The 21,551-nt window shown below is 37.1% G+C and overlaps 2 protein-coding genes across 5 annotated transcripts in view; both read right to left on the reverse strand.

Moving 5' to 3' along the window:
• The window catches only part of LOC135200052 (forkhead box protein G1-like), a 315,222-nt gene that overhangs the window by 10,924 nt on the left and 282,747 nt on the right, over nucleotides 1–21,551 (reverse strand). The gene's annotated exons all lie outside the window — the stretch shown is intronic.
• Nucleotides 8,808–21,551, reverse strand: part of LOC135200051 (mitochondrial import inner membrane translocase subunit Tim29-like) — a 40,539-nt gene continuing 27,795 nt past the window's right edge. Inside the window, exons 3-5 of one of the 3 annotated variants that reach the window (XM_064228298.1) lie at nucleotides 18,537–18,711; nucleotides 14,651–14,916; nucleotides 8,808–8,958 (exon numbers count right to left, since the gene is read on the reverse strand). In XM_064228298.1, the coding sequence (XP_064084368.1) occupies nucleotides 14,688–14,916; nucleotides 18,537–18,711 (404 nt within the window). In that variant the 3' untranslated portion in view covers nucleotides 8,808–8,958; nucleotides 14,651–14,687. Of the gene's footprint in view, nucleotides 8,959–13,386; nucleotides 13,493–14,560; nucleotides 14,917–18,536; nucleotides 18,712–21,551 lie in introns of those variants that run through there. The other 2 variants (XM_064228297.1, XM_064228296.1) reach the window with 2 other exon arrangements.

Here is a 21,551-nt window from a genome sequence, read left to right on the forward strand (position 1 = left end):
ATTGCTTGGCGATCGTTCGGTACTCGTAAGTGCTGGATCTAAACATAAGTTTGGAAGTTTTTTTTGTTTGATTGTTTATTATATTTAATGGTTACTTAACCCTTAAACGCCGAAGCGGTAAAAAAAAAAAAAAATGTCTCCCGTGTGCCGGAGAAGTTTCAGAGTGAGCGCGGGAGCGGAAAAAATATTTTTTCAAAAAATCATAGCGCGCTTAGTTTTGAAGATTAAGAGTTCATTTTTGGCTCCTTATTTTTTTTTTGTCATTGCCTGAAGTTTAGTATGCAACCATCAGAAATGAAAAAATTATCATTATCATATATAAATAATGCGATATATGATAGCGCAAAAATGAAATTTCATATATAATTGTATTCAAATCGCGCTGTGCGCAAAACGGTGAAGGTGAACAAGTAACAAGTTACTTTTTTTTTCGTTGTAATGTACACTAAATTGCGATCATTTTGGTATATAACAAATTGTTAAAACGATAAAAGCCAACACAGAGAAAATATTATCACAATATAATGCATGAATTCGTAACGTGCAGACGTAAACACATCATTTTTTTCAAAAATTCACCATAAATCTAAATATTGTCTTAGAGACTTCCAATTTCTTCAAAATGAAGACAAATGATTGAATATTACTATACTGTAAGAATATTAGCTTACAAATGCAGTTTTCGACCATATCTGACGAGTTAAAGTTCGACCGAATGTCGAATTTTTTTTTTTATATATATTTTTTTATATGCAATTATTTCGGAAATAAGAAAAGCTACAACTTTCAAATATTTTTCGTTTTATTCTACATGAAATTGCACACATATATATAAAACTCTATGAAATGCCTAATATGAAACGGAGCAAATATTCCGAGAATGGGACTTAGCATTTCGGAGACCTTTGTGGCGGAGAATCCGCGCGCGGAGGGAAGGAAAGTTTTTTTTAAAAATTCACCATAAATTTAAATATTTGTGCTAGAGACTTCGAATTTGTTTCACACGATGAAGATAAATGACTGAATATTACTAGACTGTAAGATTTTTATCTTACAATTGCGTTTTTCGACCATTTCGGTAGAGTCAAATTTGCCGACCGAACGTGTGGTTTTTTTTCTATTTATCGTGATTTATATGCAAATATTTCGAAAATGAGAAAAGCTTCAACCTTCAACTATTTTTTGTTGTATTATACATGAAATTGCACACATTTTCATATATAAAACGTTATGTAATGGCTAATTTAAAATGGTGCAAACATTACCACAATCGCACGTATGATTTTTCGGAAGAGTTACCGCCAGCGGACGTAAAGAAAATGTTATTTTTTCATAAATACACCATAAATCGAAACTATTGTGCTAGAGACTTCCAATTTGTTGCAAAATGAAGGTAAATGCTTGGATATTACTAGAATATAAGCGTTTTAGCTTACAATTGCGTTTTTCGACCATTTCGGTAGAGTCAAAATTGACCGAAGGTTGAAAATTTGTCACCTATCATTTTTTATATGAAAATATTTCAAAATTGATAAAAGCTACAACCATGGGTTGTTTTTAGTTGTATTGTGCATGCAATTGCGCACATTTTCATATATAAAAACTTATGTAACGGCTAATTTAAAAATGGTGCAAAACATTACCACAATCGCATGTATGATTATTTTTCGTTTAGAGTTGACCGCGCGGACGAAGGAAAAAGTTTTTCATAAATTCACCATAAATCGAAATATTGTGCTAGAGACTTCCAATTAGTTGCAAAATTAAGTAAATGATGAATATTACTAAAATATAGAGTTTTAGCTTACAATTGCGTTTTTTGGACCATTTCGGTAGAGTCAAAGTGACCGAAGGTTGAAATTTTGGCACATCGTTATTTATATGAAAATATCTCAAAACTGATAAAAGCTACAATCATGAGTATTTTTTTTTGTTGTATTCTACATAAAAATGCGCACATTTTCATATATAATAGTCCATGTAACGGCTAATTTAAAATGGTAAAAAAATTATGTCAAAGTGACGAAATAATTTCCGAGATGTGTCACAGATACTTTTTATTGCGGCAAGAAAGAAATTCGCGCTTGCGCGCCTGCGTAACGATTTTATTTTAAACAAAACAACACCTTGGTCCGTGAACTCCAAGCATCCCCAAGGCGCGTGATTCAAGAGTTTTCGGCTGGTAGGCCTAAAGTATTTTTCGCGAATTTTAAAAAAAACTTTGTATGTCGACGTAAAATACGTCCAGTCGGCACCCGAGAGACAAAAAATGTCGACGTAAAATACGTCCAGTCGGCGTTTAAGGATTAATAATTATTTGAAATGAGTACATGCAATACATTTAATAAAAAAAAAATGGTGAATTATGATTCATCATAAATATAAAATAAATCAGACTGCTATCATCGAAGCCAACAAATATGGTATTTTTCTAGAATTCTTCTTTGTTTTTATTAAAACAAAGAAGAATTCTAGAAAATATATGTATATGTTTCATTATAGCTGTCAGTAACTCGGTACCTCCATTAGGTAAAGATAGAATAAAGAATAGAAATGAATGGTTATTATACTGTTTGGTAGTTTCATTATTGAAGAGAGATACTAATGAAAATTTATGGCTTACTGTGTGCTAGTTAAAGTGATTGCTTGGCGATCGTTCGGTACTCGTAAGAGCTGAATGTAAACAAACGATTGGAAGGTGTTTTTTTGTTTGTTTGTGTATTATAGTTAATGATTAATTAATAATTATTTGAAATGAGTACATACTGATTATTTATACATTTTATTGGCATATTCTAAGCTTTTAGCTTCTTAGGTTTAGATGTCAGAATCATAGACTAGGCTACAGTAGCAACTGCTAACATAGGCTAGGCTTATTGCTAAGGGACATATTCTAACGTACTAATATATGCAGTAAAAATGGGGTTGAACATTACATGCAGTTGAATATTACTCATGTATGTACAGTATTTTACCTTTTTGGAGTCATATTTCTTCCATCGGATCGGCGTTGTAACCCTAGAACATGTGTTGTAGGCCTGGAAATATAATTTACTGGGGTGTTTTTGTAGGGCTTGGAATGGATTAGGCATTTTACATGTAAAATGCAGTTCAAGATACGAAAAACTCATGATACGAAGGCCGCCTCGGAACGGATTAATTTCGTATCTCGAGGTACCACTGTACAATACTACTTTTATTATGAAATATAATTTTAAGGCCTTTCCTGACACTATTTCCTTCAAAGAATTTAATCACAGGATACTAGAAATTTAACTGTGATCAGTAGATGTTTAATGTTGCTAAGATAAGTGTTTACATTATAAGCTAGCTTTCATAATAAAACAAAACATACTTCAAGCAACCCTGTGTGGTCAAAGGTGTTGAATTTCTTCTTTTAAGTTATATTCTTCTCGTTTTGATTTAAAAGCGTTATTTTTTCAATTATCACTAATCACCAGAGTTATTTTATCAAAAATCTTCAGTAAGTACTAGAACATTTTGTACGTATAATGTTTTTGTTTAAATGTCATTGTAATGACACACTCAAGACGTCCATACTAACTTGTAATCAGTAATTTTAGTCAAAACAATCATCTTATGCTCTCAATAAGTACACTTCACCTTGCAGTTAATCACTTAGTCTCATAATCTTTGAGTAGAGTTTTAAGGCCTGTTATTAGTTTATATTATTAATTTTCTCTTTTAACCACTTCCTTGCCCTTTAATTGTAAGGATTTAAGTTACAATGAGTTGGTGCAATTCTAATTGTTGTTATGTAACATCCCAATTTTGAGTACTAGCTATGAAAGTAGTTTAACAAAACTTCATTTATAGTAACAAATATAGGGCTTGACCAAAATAAAGATATCAACTTCCTACAGTTGATACAATGATGTAGGTGCTTTAAATGGGAGATATTTGCGTGAAAAAATTTGTTCTTGCAATTTTAAATACAGTACCAGGATTATTGAACAAACTTACCTGTTTACATATAGAACATGATGTGTATCATGAAGCACAAAAAATGGGATTCCATTGTAAATAGAGTCTGACAAGTGATCTTGTTCCAAAGAGAGATTGTCATCAAAAAGAGAAGGCAGTAGAAGCCTTGAGAATAATCTGTGACTTCCAGTGCTATCTACAACTCTTGTCAACAGAGTGAGAGATATGGACAATTCCGGAGAATAGGAAGGAAATTTTATTAGGCTCTGAGAAAGGGAACACTGACAGTCATTAGAAGAATTTTCTTATGTAATAGCCCTGAAAGACACTTATTACCCAAGGCTGCCACATTGATCAGTGGAGTGAGAGGCATCTTAAACTTGCAGCATTATTACAGGACTTGTCCTTTCCTCCCTTCCCTGACGGAAAACCCCCCCCCAAAAAAAAAAAAAAAAACTACTACTGGGGACCTGATCAATGTCACTGGTGTAATGACCCCCAGAGGTGCAATGTCGTTCATGGGCCCTAAAGGAACCTTGAAGGAAACTGCCACCTCAACCTATCTCTTCAAGAAGAGTGAGGAGCAGCCAAGTAACAATGTTCCAGAGAGCAAGCCCACTCTTAGTTATAACCTGTCACGAAAAGAGGCTACAAATACCATCTCACTTATGGACCAGTGAGAGAAAGATAAATGTTCTTAACCTGAAACCTTAAAGCTGCCATCTTGCTGAGCTACAAGTTTAACCATGATGAAGCCTGGAACAAAGGTATGGTGTGACCCTCTGCACAAAAAGCCCATTCCAACCTAAGGTGGTGGTTCATCAACCCACAGATTGATGGGATCACCAGTAGAGGAAACGACTCAGCATCTGCCATGATGCAATACTTCCACAGCCATATCAGACTCCAGACTCCACCTCTTCCAGAGCACCCCACTCATATAAGGACTAAGACAAATAAAAGGATCATGTGGACTCGACAGGTAATACTCAAAAGTGCCTTCAATGGTGACTACTACTAGTCATTGAATACCCCGGGTTTCTTCTCCAAGACAACTCTCTACATATTAGATCAAGCAGAATTTGAGAAAGCTCAGTTACATCCCCGAACGGAACAAATTCCACACATCAAAGACAATAAAAGTTATTAAATGCAATCAACCTTGTTACCCTCATGCCCAGAACTGGAGGCTAGACCAGCTATGCTGGCCCTATCTGATTAAGTATAGAGTGCACAGTGTTGAGTCAACAATGGATCATGCATGCTCCAATGCAGACCCAAGCCAGTGAATCACTCAGTAGTATGGCCATGCTCACAATAGTCAGGAGAATGATCACGGGCATGTCCGAGGACATACCAGGATAGCTCTAAAGAACTATTATAGATGTGTTATGGTTAACTCTTCCTGATATGTTTCAGAAAAAGCACAAACCCCCATCTCCCGAGGGTGCGCTGTGACCAGTAGGAAATTGGATTTTACACTGTGGACGACCAAGCACACCTGTACAACAGAGCTTGGTTATGAGTGAACTTGATTTGCTTGCATTTCCCATGGTCACCTACCCCTGCAAATAAGTTCTAGGATCACCAATCTACCACTAGAAGAATTATGGCTGCAAGAAGTCTTCTCGGCCTCAAGACCTTCTTCCTCCTCTTCTGCTTATATGAAGATGAGCAAGACTGTGATGACAGTAGGAGGAAGACAAAAAAGAATATGATTACAGTAGGAGGAAGACAAAAAACAGGAGCGTGTTAGACCTCATTTGACCATGGGTATCTCTTCTTCCCCTGCACTTATTATTAAGGAAAAGGTTGTAGAGATGAGGCAAATTACAGGAAGCTTCTAGGTACTTAGTAATTTATTTTCACAAATTTCTGACGCCAACTTCTGCGAACGGAAAAGTAGTATCTAACATCAGAACAAGAAAGACAATTTTCTAGTCAGGTGTGTAGTTTTCTCACACTTAGAAAATTTGATATAATTCTTTGTACCAAATAAGGAAAGTTCTCCATTACACATTGTTTGATACTTTGAAGAGTTTTACATTTACCAATGGTTTTGGTTTCACAAATGAAATAACACAACTTGTGAAAATACATGAAAACAATAGCTTTGGCTGATAGTCTTGGGCTTGTGTTTTCTGGTGAAGAAGGGAACTAAAACTCTCTCAATCTCCAATGGAGAGATCAAAGGTGGAGCATCTGTGAGGAACAAGCTCCTCCAAGGATGATAGGTGACCTAGAACTATCTGTTACTGACATGCTGGTTGCTTTTGTCTGGAGAGGAAGGACTGAACAACAGTCCTCAGCTTGTTGATGCGTTAGTTTGGTGGAAAGACCCTTGCTGCTGTCGTGTCTATGTGCATGCCCAGGTAAAGAATCATTTGACTGGGCATGAGCTTTGACTTCTCTGAATTTACCACGATGCCTAAGATGTGGCACAATTGGCGTAGACAGTCCCTGGCTTGGATTTACTTTACCCAAGAACTTCCCAGGACCAGCCAGTCATCAAGGTATCTCGATGAGTATCTGAAAATGGGCCCAGGTTAAAACAAGGGTGAACACTTTTGAACACCTGTGGCGCAGTTGAAAGGCTGAAGCAAAGCACCTTGGATTGGTCAACTATCTCTCTCTGACTGAAGCGAAAAAACTTCTGGGAAGATTGGTGGATTGGAATCTGGAAGTATGCCATCTTTCAGGTCTATCGTGGAGCATGAGGCCGTTATGCCTTGCTGTGCAAGGAGTTTTCATCTTGAGTAGTTTGATGAAAAGGTTGAGAGTAGATAGGTATATGACCAGTCCCCAATTGCCCGATAATTTGGGAACCAGACAGACACAGCTGTACAGTGTACAAGCCTGGGGATCAATCCTTTACTACCTCCACAGCTCCCTTTCCATCATGTTCCTCACTTTCACTTGGAGAGCTAGATACCTCAGTGAGTCTTGAGTATAGTTCGTTCCTTGGTGAAGTGGACACTCGGAGAGGGGAGGAGGAAATGTCATGGGGTGTAGATATCCCACCCGTAGAACATTTGCTACCCAGGTCTCTGCTCCATACTGCTGTCAAGTTGCTCAATGCCCCACCAAGCATCCCCCAACTGAAGGCAGCAAGTGGGGAGGGGCACCAACCTCCTTACTGTCTTTATCCTCATAGCGCTGATTCTGCCTCCTCTCCTGGGTATGGAAGAACAGGGCTGAAAGGGACACTGCTGAGGAGTTTTCTTAGTTGGAGTATAAGGCGGTTGGAAGCCCCTATGAGGGCATGTCATATTTAGAGGTATTTTAAGTGGGAAGTGAACTGTTTTGTGCTGAGGTTTTGGGCTTAGCTATGCTAGAATGAGAAGGACTAGACCAATTTCAGAAAATGACTGTTGTCTGCCAACTGCCACATCATCCTGTTTCTTAGGAAAGCGAGATGATTAGCTTAGAATATCTCCATTTCTCAATGCCAAGATTGCATGTGCCAACAAATCGAGAGACTTTGAATCTCTCCTCATCACTCACCGATTGGCCCACATTTGCTCATTAAGTTGGAGGCAAGAAGAGATCTTGCCCACTGTTGTCAACCATAGATCAAGCCATGAAACTACCTTAAAGCCATAGAAGTGGTCATCTCCATTGTAGTTGACTCTTGGTGTGAAGGAGGTGCCCTTTGCTTTAATAGGTCTATGTAATGATTAGGTTTTGGGCCTCATCAAAACCAGGTCAGGATCACTTGTTTTTTTGCTTGTAACACAGCCTTGGGGTTATGTAGAAACCTCTATGCCATGGAAGTGGTGGAGTAAGCAACTTAGATCAAAGTGAATTGTCCTATCCGGAGACGAAAGAATTCGCCTGGTTGAGAATGTAGTAATTTCATTCTTGGATCCAACCAGGACTTATAAAACCCGTAGAAAAACCTTAAGTGGTAGCCACAGCTCTTCAGCCAATCAGTTGTACCAAAGAATGAGATCAAAGACTTCTGCACAGGTTGTCTTAAGCTCTTGATTGTCTGCATCTAGGGGAGAGGGTAGTCCACGGGGTTCTCAGTCTGTCCTGTCAACCAAATCAGGGGCAACAAAAATAACCTTGTTAATTACTGGGGCATATGCTCCGCTCAGGCCTAAGACCTTCTTGAAGGCACCAACATTTCTGCAGAATGGGAATGGTGACCTCGTCTTAATTGTGATTCATGTCTGCAAGAACTGGAGCACGTGCTACGATGAGGAGATGAAGGCAATGTAGGGCTCCCTTTAGTGGAGAATGGTCATGGCTTTGTGAGCAAGAGCATAGATCTTGGTCCCATCCATGAGAATAGGAGCACATATTACGATGATATGTAATCGTGGATGGTAGTGCAACCATTAAGGGCTCTTGTTACGTGTAGAACAGTCCACGGACTAGTGAGCAGGAATGAATGACTTAGAAAGAGGGATCCTCCAAAGATGAGAATGGCCAGTGAGGAGTGGAGCTAAATCAAAGAGAATGTTACTTTCAATCATGGCCCACTTGGACCTAGCAGTACCCAATTTCTGCACTGAGGCTTTCCTATTCTGTGTAATCCAGCTCTTGCTATTTGTAAACAGTATTTTCTAGTGGCCCTTTTAAGGGAGCTAGCTGAAACCTTCATTGCTAGAGCAACTTCTGAAGGACAGCAGTTATGATATTACCGATTCCAATTCAGGTCAATGAAGGTATGCTGCAGCCCTTGCAGTGGTTCACAACACTGGAGTTGATGCAGTTCATGTCTTGGTTTTGGGTTACTTGCTTGGTAAAGATATTGTTACAGGCATGTCTAGGTCCTGGTTTTGGGTTGCTGCCTGGCCTTTAGGGGGCAGCTTCGTTTTTTGGATTGTTGCCTTATGTGCTTGCATTTGTCTCAACATGGCTTCTGGTCTTGATGTGGTTTTGGTCATAACATGACTGTGATCTAGTTTTGGGGTCCAATAAACTTGCACGGGTCTGAATAAAGATCTTATCCTAGGCCATACATAGGTAGTCAGGAATGTGCAGTACAGTACACACATTTGTTTCCTGCAAGAAATGCCAAAGATTGTAAAAGTTGGTTAAAATTTTCCAAAGTTTGAATATAGGCAATAGATAAATATATTTCATACAAAATTATTAAGTCCGGCAAATTTAGATAAACTAGAAATGCCTTTCTATTTTCATCCTCTTTACATACAGAGGCTAATCTGAACCTTTATAAATCATTGCATTAATTTAATTTTTTTGTCCTCAGGTGGAAGAACAAGAAGATGTAATGTTGTGGCGGCCAAAAAGAGGATCTATTAAACTGCCTCATATTGAGCTTGATCCTCCCTCCACTCCACTGCAGCAAGTATCAGGCTGAAGAGGAAATGAAATATCTTTGTGACAAGGCTTTTGATAAATTGTACCTTTACTCTCATTCTCATAGTAGATTGAAGTCTGTCTCCCATATGCGGCTTTGTAATATAGCTTCTTTCTACACTCCAAAACCCTTATGGCAATCACAATGAGTAAACTAGCATTAACAACTACAAGTAAGCAAGACTTGTACAAATACATTTTTTTTTATTTACATTCAGTACATTATATACCAGGGACATAAATGTATGGACATTTTATCATATAGTAAGTTTGCATTACATATTATTGATAGTTTTCAGATCAAGTTTTACTTCATTGCCGTTTTGCTCTTCAGATTTCTTCCTAATGTGTTTTTGCAAAACCAGGGCAAGTGCTAGAAACAGAAACACTGTACTACATACAGTATAAGCATGGCTGTAGATAATCAAAAGTGTTATGCCATTACACTTCAGTGCATTTTTAAAATTCCTGTTGGCCATTTCGTCATGCCTGACCAGCCTGTGATCTGTCATGGCTCACACACCTGTTTTATGAAAATTACGAATAATCTTCAAGATAACCTTGCAGTGAAATCAATAACCGTATCCAACAGAAATGTTTGACTGTTAAAGGATTACCCTGTAAATATTTTGTAATGCATGAAATGCCATCAAGAGTAATGTTAAACAAAACTACAGTTTAAGAGTATTGTAACTATGAACATAGTAATATTTTATATTTTTCATCATTTGTATTTGTTATATAAAAAAAACAATATCCCTGGGAGGCAATATCTCTATACCCTTGTTTCAGTGAATGATTTAACCACAAAAATGGAGAGTAGCTTTTCCATTCCACCATTTTAAGTTATAAAGTTAGAACTTAATTTTTTCTCCTGTTAATTAATTTGTAATACTAATCTCTATTTCTTTACCCTTAGCACCCATTACTGTATCTGACACAAAATCTTGAAACTATTACAGTATTTAGTATTGTACTTTAAAGCTAGCGTATTGTTAATTTGACAGTTTGTTTTTTTTTTTTTTTCCATTTATACTTTATAAATTTCAGTATACCACTAATAACTTATGAAATTTTTTTGTATTATCCTCTATTTGCATTTTTTTTTCATCTAACCACAGAGAAATGTGGTGAAATTATTAACCTTAAATGAAACCAATCCCATAATTTTTTGGCAAGCATGCTATGTTAATCATATACGTACCTGCATAAATAATATTCCACGAAAAGTGGTTTACTAAAATATACTTTTTCAAGTAATTATAATAATCTTATTAACTTATTTTGTCCTATCAATTTATAATGGTGGTAGAAATCTTACTGAAAATAGAAAATCATTTGTCCAAGCACTGCTCTGCCGCAAAAACAAAATGCCTGATTACATGTTTTATCAGGCATGTGTTTTGTGTACAGGAATTTTATTTTCTATCAAGCACATACATTCATCACAGTCTTAAAAGTCAAATTATATGCCTTTTGAATAATTATTTAGCAGCTACGCAAACAAAATATATGCTCATTGCACTAACTTATGCTCTTAGTACCCTATATTTTTTAAGCTAAATTTTCATGGCAACAGAAATGGACGGGAAGGTATCAAACAAATTGAACAAAGGCCAGTACAAGATCTAAGTTTTTTAGTACGTTGTCTATATTTCCTATCTAACTAATATTTTATTTAACACTCACAGTAGAAACCTTCAATATAATTTTCACCATACATTTTGATCTGTGATCACTAAGTTTTAATCTTAGTATTTGAGCATGTATCACAAAACATCATCTCTGCTGTTAAATGAATATGACTTTCATCTCAAATATTCATAATTATGAAAGCTTATGAAAAAGATCTTTCTGAAATCTACTATGAGAACTCCAAAGAAAGAAAAAGGTTCCCGCATGAAAAAAATAGGTTTCCAAGGGAAAAATTCACAATCATCATCCTTATGTACTCTAGTTAATGCAAATCATTTATGCACATAATCAAATATGGTGGACAAAGAATTATTTGCCTCTATTTTGCAGTCCTTGGTATAATCTTTTTTTTCCTAATATGCTATTAATACTGCAACAACAAACCACATCCCCTTTCACTACTATACTTTCTACATATTTTTACTTCCACAACTATTAGTCTATCCTGTAATGTACTGTAAAATTTAATTCTTATCTTTTTATATGCATGATGAGATAACATTAAATGTTATTTTGAAACTACTATCATTTTAATATTTCACTGTACATAGCTTATGACTAAGATTTATACATTGTACAATATGTGCACAATATTCTATAAAAAAAAATAAATAAAATACTATTCAAATGTATATGTATAACACAACATGTATATAAATGTTATGTCCAGGATTTTAAAACTGAACATTACATAATCCAGATATTTTCTGATCTAGGCAAACTTTTCACTGAAATGCATTGATGCAAAATGAATAGTAAACTACCTACCATTTTGGGTTTCATAGTGAATTTGCAATAACTGCCAAAATACTTGTCTTTAGATGAGATTAAGTCTGGTTTACTGTAGCTATACATGTACTGAGAGCCTATTATATATAAACACAAATATTTGAATATATGAGATTGAGATTTTGTGGATATGAATATTTTGTAATAAAATAATCAGCTTGTATTTGTTAAGAGTACCATTTATGTCATTATCTGAATATTAATAACCTGTATATATCAAAGGCAACAAACTATTCACCAGTTTGTTGCTTTTATATAGATCTATATGATGGGACTCAAGTCCTGAGACAAAAACCTTTAAGCGGAAATAGCCAACGCCTTTTAAAAAGTAAAACATTCTTCAGTAATGATGCCAAAAGATACCCAGAGCTTTAACAAGTATGTACATGCCCTCCATTTAAGACATTTCTTCTAATATGGTCTATTAAGAAACACCAGCAAATTATGTATACTTAGGAAAGAATTTTGTAAAAAGAAACAAAAGTGTCATGGGACAAATATTGCACAAAAACGAGCATAAGCCTGCACTACAAGATTAACACATCATCAGCTATTAAAAGTGGTTAGAGAAATATAGAGCAAACTAAGGCTGTCATACAGGCCAACAGGAATGAGGAAACAACTAACATCATATAAGGTACTTAAACTTGAGTAATAATGCTGGTCAGTAGGGACAACTTGTGAACTACCGAGTGCCCTGTCCACTCGGTTGAATTTGTTAATTGGTTTGAGTGGCCTTGCCCACTAACTGAATTTGTTATCATATTACTTATTAAAAGGAAAATCTCTACTCTATGATATTGCCCAAGCAATGTATGTAGGACTGATTTCCTCAAAGATTTACTACTAGCAAAACACCTAGTAATAGCATTATGTGCAACTACTCAGTTTCAAAGAATAGGCCGCAAATCAACTTTGAGCATAATACAGACAAGTCTTTTGCAACTGAAAACTTGGAATTGGATGCTCTAGCTCTATTGTCCTTAGCATCTTTGTGGATTATACTGTGGGTATCTTGATACTATCCTTGAGGGACTGAACTGATTGAAGAATATTACTTTTCCAAGACTTGCTGTTCACCAGCCGTTATGTAAGTACTGTATGTTTTTCTGATCTTCATTTTCTAACTTTTATTCCTACAAAATATGTAAATGCTGAAAGTTGTTACCTTATGAATTTATCATTTGTTGCACTGTTTATGCTACCAGTTTCTCTAAATTTTAAATACTTTAGCTTGGTTTTTGATGACCAACACCTTTTTTTATCTACCTAACTGCACATAACTTCATATCAAATTACTGTTTAAATAAAGAATTTGTGATTCTTAATTGTTCCCTTTTATTTCCATCTTGCAATCTTCCTTTGAAATATTATCATCATCATGGGCCTCCAAAAGGTGTGACACAAAAGACCTCTATGAAATTCTGTAATTCATATCTTTCCTGTGCTTCATCTTCTAGCCTCCCATTTCAAAACTTCATATCCAACCATGTCTAGATATATCAACTAAACCTATGCCCACAGGAAACCAAATGACGTTTTAATACTAACTGGGGAGATGCAAAGATGCAATCTCCACATCCCTTTCAAACATTAACCTTATCACATAAGGACTGTACTTTTCAACTATAGTATCATTCTTGCAATCCTGCTATCCATCTAATTTTCGTAAAGCTTTGTTCTTGAATCGATAAATCTTTTGACCGTTTCATGGCCAAACCATGATCCAGGTCTGTAAAGCAAGAAGAATCATGCATTAATAACTATAGTCTTACTTTTGGATGCAATTTCATTATCTGATTTTCAAATCTTACTGACCCTGTTCAATTTTATTTGCAGTTATAGTCTCACTAAAATACAACACGGACTTTATCTCGGTCCTTTCATGTAACTAGCGATATTTCATTCATTTCTGTAATTTTTTTTTATTTACTTTCCACATCTCTAGCTATATGAAGAATTCTATTAAGTAAACTTTGGAAATCTTGTGGTGTTTTGGTTGATTAAATCAGCATCATCACATATACTCTTTAATCAGTCAGTGCTGGTCCCAAAGCCCAAATAAATAGCAATGGTTGTAAAACATCTGCCAAAACCAGTGAAATGAGCCACTCAAGATAAAAACAGCTTGATTCAATGGCCCAGGAAGTAAGCCAAGAAGCAACAAATACACTTTAGAACAATATAACAATACCAACTTTAGATCCGAGTGCCTCAACAACATAAATTGTAAGCAGAATAGTAGACAAAAAAACTCCACAAAAAGTTGTCTAACATGACTTCAGTATAAACTGGTCATGTAGTAGTATTATAAACCTAACACCACAGTCCTAAAAGAGGAAGAACCAACCAACTCTGACAAAAAAATGTACAATAAACGCAACTTACATAACCTATGCAATACAAATTTTTTTTGCTTGAAACAATTATTTGGCAACAGAACAGGAGCCCATTCAAGAAAAGGACAACCTTTGCTACATATTTACAAGTCAAGAATCCAAATCAAATCCAAAGGTTGGGAAAAAACAGCTCTGGCTGCCCTGACTTTTAAAACCTCATCTGAACAAGGTATTTTATCAGCTTGGAATATAAACATCAGTTTGTCAGTTTCTACGCTTTCCTATGGAAAAAACGGAATTATTCCTAGTTCATACCAGGCAGATATAGTCTTTCACCTTACTGAATCAGCCATACTAGGTATAAGAAAAAGTTATTTGTGCCTTTATACTTGAAAAGACAAGCACACTAGTTATACATACCACTTTCTGGTTCTTTGGTTCTAATGTCTGGTGAATAATACTTTTTCATAAATAAAAACTTCATTCATTTAAAAACTATTTAGTCATGGTAACAAATTTCAGTATACAAAAAAAGAAAAGGGTCAACTTACAAAATTAATCTTGGCAACTAAGCACTCTCGAGGATGATCAATCTATTCTTTTTTTAGCATCACTTTCCTTCCATTCATCAGGATTAATATCAAATTCCTCCATCTTCTTTTCTAGTATCCACCAATTCCCCAGGAAACCTATGTCAACTACACGTTCATGGAACGTCAAGTATCTTGGCTGAAGATATTCACATCGGCTCTTGAATACTCCACATACTTTTGAATAGTTGTCCACCCACATGAGAGACACAATTCCCAAGCTCAACCTAAAAAGAGAGGCTACAATTAATATAAAATCAAAACAGTTAATGCTATGAAAACTAGCTTGGTTAATGTTGTTTATGCAGTATCAACTTAATTTGTATTTACTTACACAGGACAAAGACATCAGGAAACACTCTGTTTCTTTATTTACCTAAATGACTTGTGACATTATGTAATTGTATTCATCTCTGAAACCGAGATGAATACAATTACGTAATGCCTAACATAATAAATTCTGAATAATTTAAAAGCTTTCTTGGATATACAAACCTGAAGGCATATATGGATATACCTTTGGCACATGCTAGTCTGGTCACTGACACTTGGCTAAAAGATCAGTTAACTAGTAGTTGGTAGCGAAGGATGTTGGGGACCCAGCCACTCATTTTACTATCAGCATCACCTTCTCCTTGGGCAACAAGGACAAATAAGGTGTTGGTTAATTGATGGGAATACGATTCAAAATTTCTGGTTCATAATCTATAAAAAATTGCAAATTATCCTGAAATGGCAATATGGTCCCACAAGAATACAAACCTTTGTCTATTTGGCAACTCACTCCTGCATGGGAGGTACCATCCAAGTAACATAATTGATTCTTTCTTACCATCTTGATTAGTCAGAAACATATACATGAGCAAGGGCTGGATGATTCCATGCTTTCTTGTAGCCTTGTTCTAGGAAAACTTGTAAAAATCCAAGTTTCTAAAGTGTGATGGGAGGACCACTATAGAAGATACAGAGTATCTTAAGTTAACTCAGCAGTAGCAATACTGCTTAAAGTCAACTGAAAGAGTCACATTCACAAACTACAGTAAAAAAAAACATTCAGAAATAGGATTCTCTGTTATGTAATTCACTTGCAACTGGCTGGGCAGGAGTACATACAGCATAGCCCAAGAGTAGTATCATACAGCATAGGCTGCCGGGCTGAAGGAATAAGAGAAGGAAACAATATACCAGTCACCTTTCATTCAACTGACTTTTCACCACCATAAACTCAGGGTACAATCCTATTCTCTCCTAGTAAAGCTTTGGCCACTGAATGATGCACTGAGCAGTCTTGACATGTCCTAAAGACAAAGTATCATACAATTTGTGGGAACATCCAAGAAGTAAGGTTATGATCCATGATTTCATGAAATTCAGGCTGTTACTTTCGGTTTCTCAGCACTTCAGAGTAAAGAGGTTGTTAAGAGTAGTTGGACAGCAATATAAAGAGATCCAGAAAATACAGAGGTGATGTACAAGTAAAAGGGTAAAAAGGGTTTGCAGCTAGGGGCTGAAGGGATGCTGGTAACACCCTTCAGTAATGCCTACAGCATGAGGTAGGAGGTGGTGAAGTGTTCAGGCAACCCCAGATTACTGCCCTCAATACTTGTGCATACAAAAGCTACTTAAATGTCAAGGACAGAGCAATGCCCCTGACTCATGATCCCTTGCTGTGATATAGGGCCACCCCACCTTCACTAAACAACTCACATACCCTCTAACTTCCCAAAGTCAGACTGAGTGGTATTCTGGATACTTCCTTCTTCTGTCTGCCAATACTAATAAACAGTTGTCAACTCGAGCTCAAGAGTAAGCTCAGCTAGTAGTACCACAAAACTCTTAGTGGTCACAATAGTATCCTCCAACACAATCATCACCTGCACAGTCCTGGAAGTAGGGAATCAAAAACCCTTGCATGACTCGCCCAGCAATGACTGGTTTGTGTCTCGTTCACCACAAATTCAGGAAAAAGTCTTGTACTTTCTTTACTTGGTTTAAGGCAAACAAAAAGAAGCCAAGCTATTTGTGACTTTCATGTACAAGGCCTCCTTCAGGGGTAATGAGAGGCCTGAAGCAGACTACAATTCATGAGATAGTTAACTTATGCTACTCCCGACACCTGACTTTGCAAGTTGGGTCATTATTCAAACCTCCTTGAGAGTATGAAGGTCTCAACCAAGGCATTGGGTCTATGTCCTTCACAAGAAGGCTTGGGACAGGGATAAGCAGCAGCCTTTAATGCAGATAAGGAGAGGAGGACTTGTCTAAGCAGAGGGTATATGCAGAAAACCATGAATTGCTGTTTAAGTCTCCAACTAGAGAGGGAGCCTTCACATGAAATGAACCACCTAAGATGGTCTCCTTGCCTCAAACATTTTTGCATATATTTATACATAATAGTACCTGGTATCTTCAAAGTAGCTCTGTAAGAAAAGTTACTCTCTCTTGCAAGTTTTTGGTTAGCCTCCAGTTGTGAAGCTGCTTATGTAGCAATGGCTACAATACTCTTGGCACCTTGATGAGAAAATCCAGCTGATCAGGATATCACTCATTGATGGCCAACAAGGAGTAATCAGGAGTGACCACAAATTGGGTGGAATGGTTGGTTGGTTTTATAAAGTTTAGGTGTAACACCAAGCAGTGGGGCAGCAAAGGCCATTCAGCACTTACTGCATAAATATGAGAATATAAGACGTGTATATCATATAAAGCAGGATTATTTCTTTGAGATAATTTACTATATTTTGAAGCGGGGCATTTTCTCCCAATAGTTCTTCAAGTGCTATATTATATATGTTGCTTGGGTGGAATGGGTGAAAGGTATCGATATCAAAGTTGTCCCATGAGTGCTAAAAGGTGTCCTCTAGCACAGTCTGCAAATCAGTCTGAGAACACAAAAACTGAGGGAGCTCCCTCTTCAACCAGATGTTGAACAAGTTGTTTACTAGTGTTCTGCAAACTTCAAAGAACCTTTCCACCATGTGCTGATGCAGAGACCACTCTATCCAAGTGACCTACCCCCAAGTGAATGAGGAGGACTGTCATTACATTCACATGGCCCAATATGTACCAGCCTGACAGCTCAACAGCATGAACTGCCCACTATTGTACTTGCCTCATCAAATGGCAGAAAACAGATCATCCACCAATGCTTGCTGAAATAAGCAAACACTGTTTTGTTGTCACTAATAAACACCCATCTATCAACTGACCCTGGATTACTTGCAGTTCCAGAGGAGCTGTACTTATTTTGAGAATGTTGAAATGCAATTTTGAATTGTCTATTGTCCCCATTTTTACAGTGAACAAGTTGATTGGATGTGCCTCGACCATCTTTTGACGTTTCTGACAACATAAGTATCTCGGAGGAGGAGAGATCTGTGGAACTCCTGCATGGAGGTTCCTGTCACCCAATCACCAGCTAGATCATCCCTCACTTCCATGTTGAGGGTCATGGAGATAGTGGAAGATCAGACAGATGACCAATACTGCTTCAAGCATAACAAACAGGAGCAGCCGATATGCTCACGAGAATGAGCTTCTCTGGAGATGAAAGGTGTGAAGTCAAACTGTTTAATATCTTATTATTCAACTGTAAATAGTCTCAGTAATGCATACATTTATATAACAAAAAACTCAAGGAAAGAAACCAAAAAGATACATCAAGACCTTTAATTGATGCTTTAAAAAATATATGAGAAGAGGAGAGAGAGAGAGAGAGAGGAGTTTGAGAGAGAGAGAGAGAGATGAGAGAGCAGAGAGAGAGAGAGAGAGAGAGAGAGAGAGAGAGCAAGCTTGAAATGACATTATTCGAATTAAAAACTGCAATGCACATGCACAGATGACTCACCTTCGTACTAAACCATGAATGTAACAATCTGCTAAGTAACGAAAATGATCATCCACCTCTGAATTTCTTATTTTTTCACTCAACATCGCAGAATCATTAATATACCTCCGCAATTTATCTTGGAAATCTCTTTCATCAGGATTTGTTTTGCAGGCATATATACAGCCTCCAATAACTGCAAAGTAAATATATCCTAATTAATAGGAAGCATGAAAATTTTTTGATGCTACAAACCCATCATATTCCAGTGCCCAAGACATTATAATCATCATTAAAATCAACTGAAACAATAAAAAAACAATGACCTCTCACCATCCACTCATTAGGAGGTATGAATACCCTTGATCACAGACCGTATTTTCAATGAGTATCTAAAATATGAATCCTACTGAAAGCACAGCTAAAGCACAAAACCTCAGCACTACAGTAACATACACACAAGAGATCTTTAATTTCAAGCTGTTCGTTATGATCATAATCAAAGTACAAAAAGCTTAGTGTCAAACTGTAGTTAGAAGGAAAATCTCAGTGAAATATATCAAGGGCACCAGCCCCAAGCCAGATTTTCTTTGAGAATTAACAAACAATGTCCTAGATATGATACAAGAACAAGAGAATGAGTCAGAAGATTCAGAATGTAACCAATACAAGGGGTATTCATTTATAATTAGTTTTTTTTTCTCTGCAGACTGAAGAATATAAGGAACAAAAGAGTAAGCATATGTGGTAATATATAGTTATGTGATAAACATACACTGAAAAATATAATTGTGTAATGGAAAATTAATGAGCAAGTGTCTATCTGACAAAAATTAACTAAATACCATTGCTTTGAGCTAAGCTGGTCTAACTTTATTAAAAGAAGCTAATATAGTATAAGCCATGTAAAATTAAATCATGATATAATGATGCAGCACAAAGGTATCAATAAAGATACCTGTAGGTACAAATACCTTTAGGAAATATATTAAAAAAAAGACAAGTAGAATTACACCCAATATGGATATTCGTTAAAACTACAAGAAAGTTTTGTACATACTTACCTGGCAAGATATACTTAGCTATAGTCTCCGACGTTCCCGACAGAATTTCAAATCTCGCGGCACACGCGACAGGTAGGTCAGGTGGTCTACCTTACCCGCCGCTGGGTGGCGGGTGTATGAACCAATCCCCCTTGCTTGTCAGATTTTTCTCTTCCACCTGTCTCCTGAGGGGAGGCTGGGTGGGCCATTAATCGTATATAATCTGCAGGGTAAGTATGTACAAAACTTTATTGTAGTTTAACAACTATCATTTTTGTACATGAACTTCCCTGTCAGAATATATACTTAGCTGACTTGGCACCCTTGGTGGAGGGTAAGAGACAGCTAAATAATACAGGTAAGAAGGGAAACATGAAGTTTTTATTGTAAAACTAATATTGTAATACCTACCTGAACACCTGAACTAGCCCATGGTCACTTACCAGCCCGAACCATCATTTATTAAAAATTTACCAAATCTTTGGTTAAATAAACGATCAGTGTTGCCAATCTCCTGGCAAACACCCTCGTTACCTAGTTTTACCAGACCCACCGCTAGTAGCCCTGCCTCACGGGCCGGTCCCCCGGTCACAACCTGCCCTCTCACGTCAATCATAACTCAATAACTCTGTATGAGAGGGGAGGAGGGTGGGAATCATTCAGGTGTTCAGGTAGGTATTACAATATTAGTTTTACAATAAAAACTTCATATTGCAATACACCCCCTGAACACCTGAACTAGCCCGATTAACAACATTAATTTGGAGGTGGGGAATCAAATCTGCCCGGCCCTCCACTGTACTAGTTGTCAGTCAATATAATTGAGTACGCGAGTCAGTCTCAAGTTCATTTGTCACTCGTCCAAGCTAATCTCCCATGTGTGGCCTTCTAGGCCTGCCATAGTGGAGGGAAAAACTCCCTGCACCTCTACCCTAAGGTCAAAACTCATTGAGTGCGGAAGGGATACAAAACCTGTTTCCTCTCAGCTGGCTATGTGCCTCACCTGAGTAGAGGAAAAACTGAAGACCTCCATGTGGCTCTCGGCCTCTCATGTATGGAGGGAATCTGAAAGACCTCCCCATGTGGCTCTCGGCCTCTCATGTATGGAGGTTAACTGAAGACCTCCCATGTGGCCTTAGGCCTCTCATGTACGGAGGAGACAACCCATGTCCATCGGTGGCGTCTGCGACGGTGTCGTCGATCGTAGTGATGTCCTCTTGTAGTGTTGTACCTGCCTGTCTGTACTCTGCCTGGTTGGCACTTGAAAGAATACCCTCAGATAGACCTAGACATGTTCTCCTATCTGCCCTAATACTTAAAATCCTCTTGTGATATATCATATCATGAATACCTTATACATATTCCTAATAGTCGCTCCCTACTCTAATACTAACTCAGACAGCAAGATTGTTGGGTTTAAAAATAGAATTTAGGCCAAAGGCCGAGTATTGGGACCTATGAGGTCAGTCAGCGCTGAAGGGAAATTGAGAGTTTGAAAAGGTGTGAAAGGAAGAAAAACCTCTGTTGCACAATGAGTCCAGTGTTAGGAGAGCGTGGAAAATAGGATGAGAGAATATGGAGAGAATATGAAAAATCAGAAAAGTGAGAGAGAGGAGAGAGAGAGAGAGAGAGAGAGAGAGAGAGAGAGAGAGAGAGAGAGAGAGAAACACAATCGTCTAGGATAGAGAGAATATAAAATCAGGGAAAAAGAGAGAGAAGAGAGAGAGAGAGGAGAGAGAAGAGAGAGAGAGACGAGAGAGACCAAGAGAGAGAGAGAGAGAGAGAGAAAGTAAGACAAGATCTTTTTTGTCTAATATCTCCACCTCCGCAAATTGCAGCAAGTTAAAAGGGTATTATCTTAACGATAATACTCGTATAACTCCGTACAGCTATGAACAACCGAACGAGAACTTGTTGCTAATGCGATCGACTCCTATAACAACATCACTTTATTGTATTGATCAGCGTGTGACAGTAATCGAATCCGATAGCA

This window comes from Macrobrachium nipponense, chromosome 26 (assembly GCF_015104395.2).
Source record: "Macrobrachium nipponense isolate FS-2020 chromosome 26, ASM1510439v2, whole genome shotgun sequence".
Taxonomy (NCBI): Eukaryota; Metazoa; Arthropoda; class Malacostraca; order Decapoda; family Palaemonidae; genus Macrobrachium; species Macrobrachium nipponense.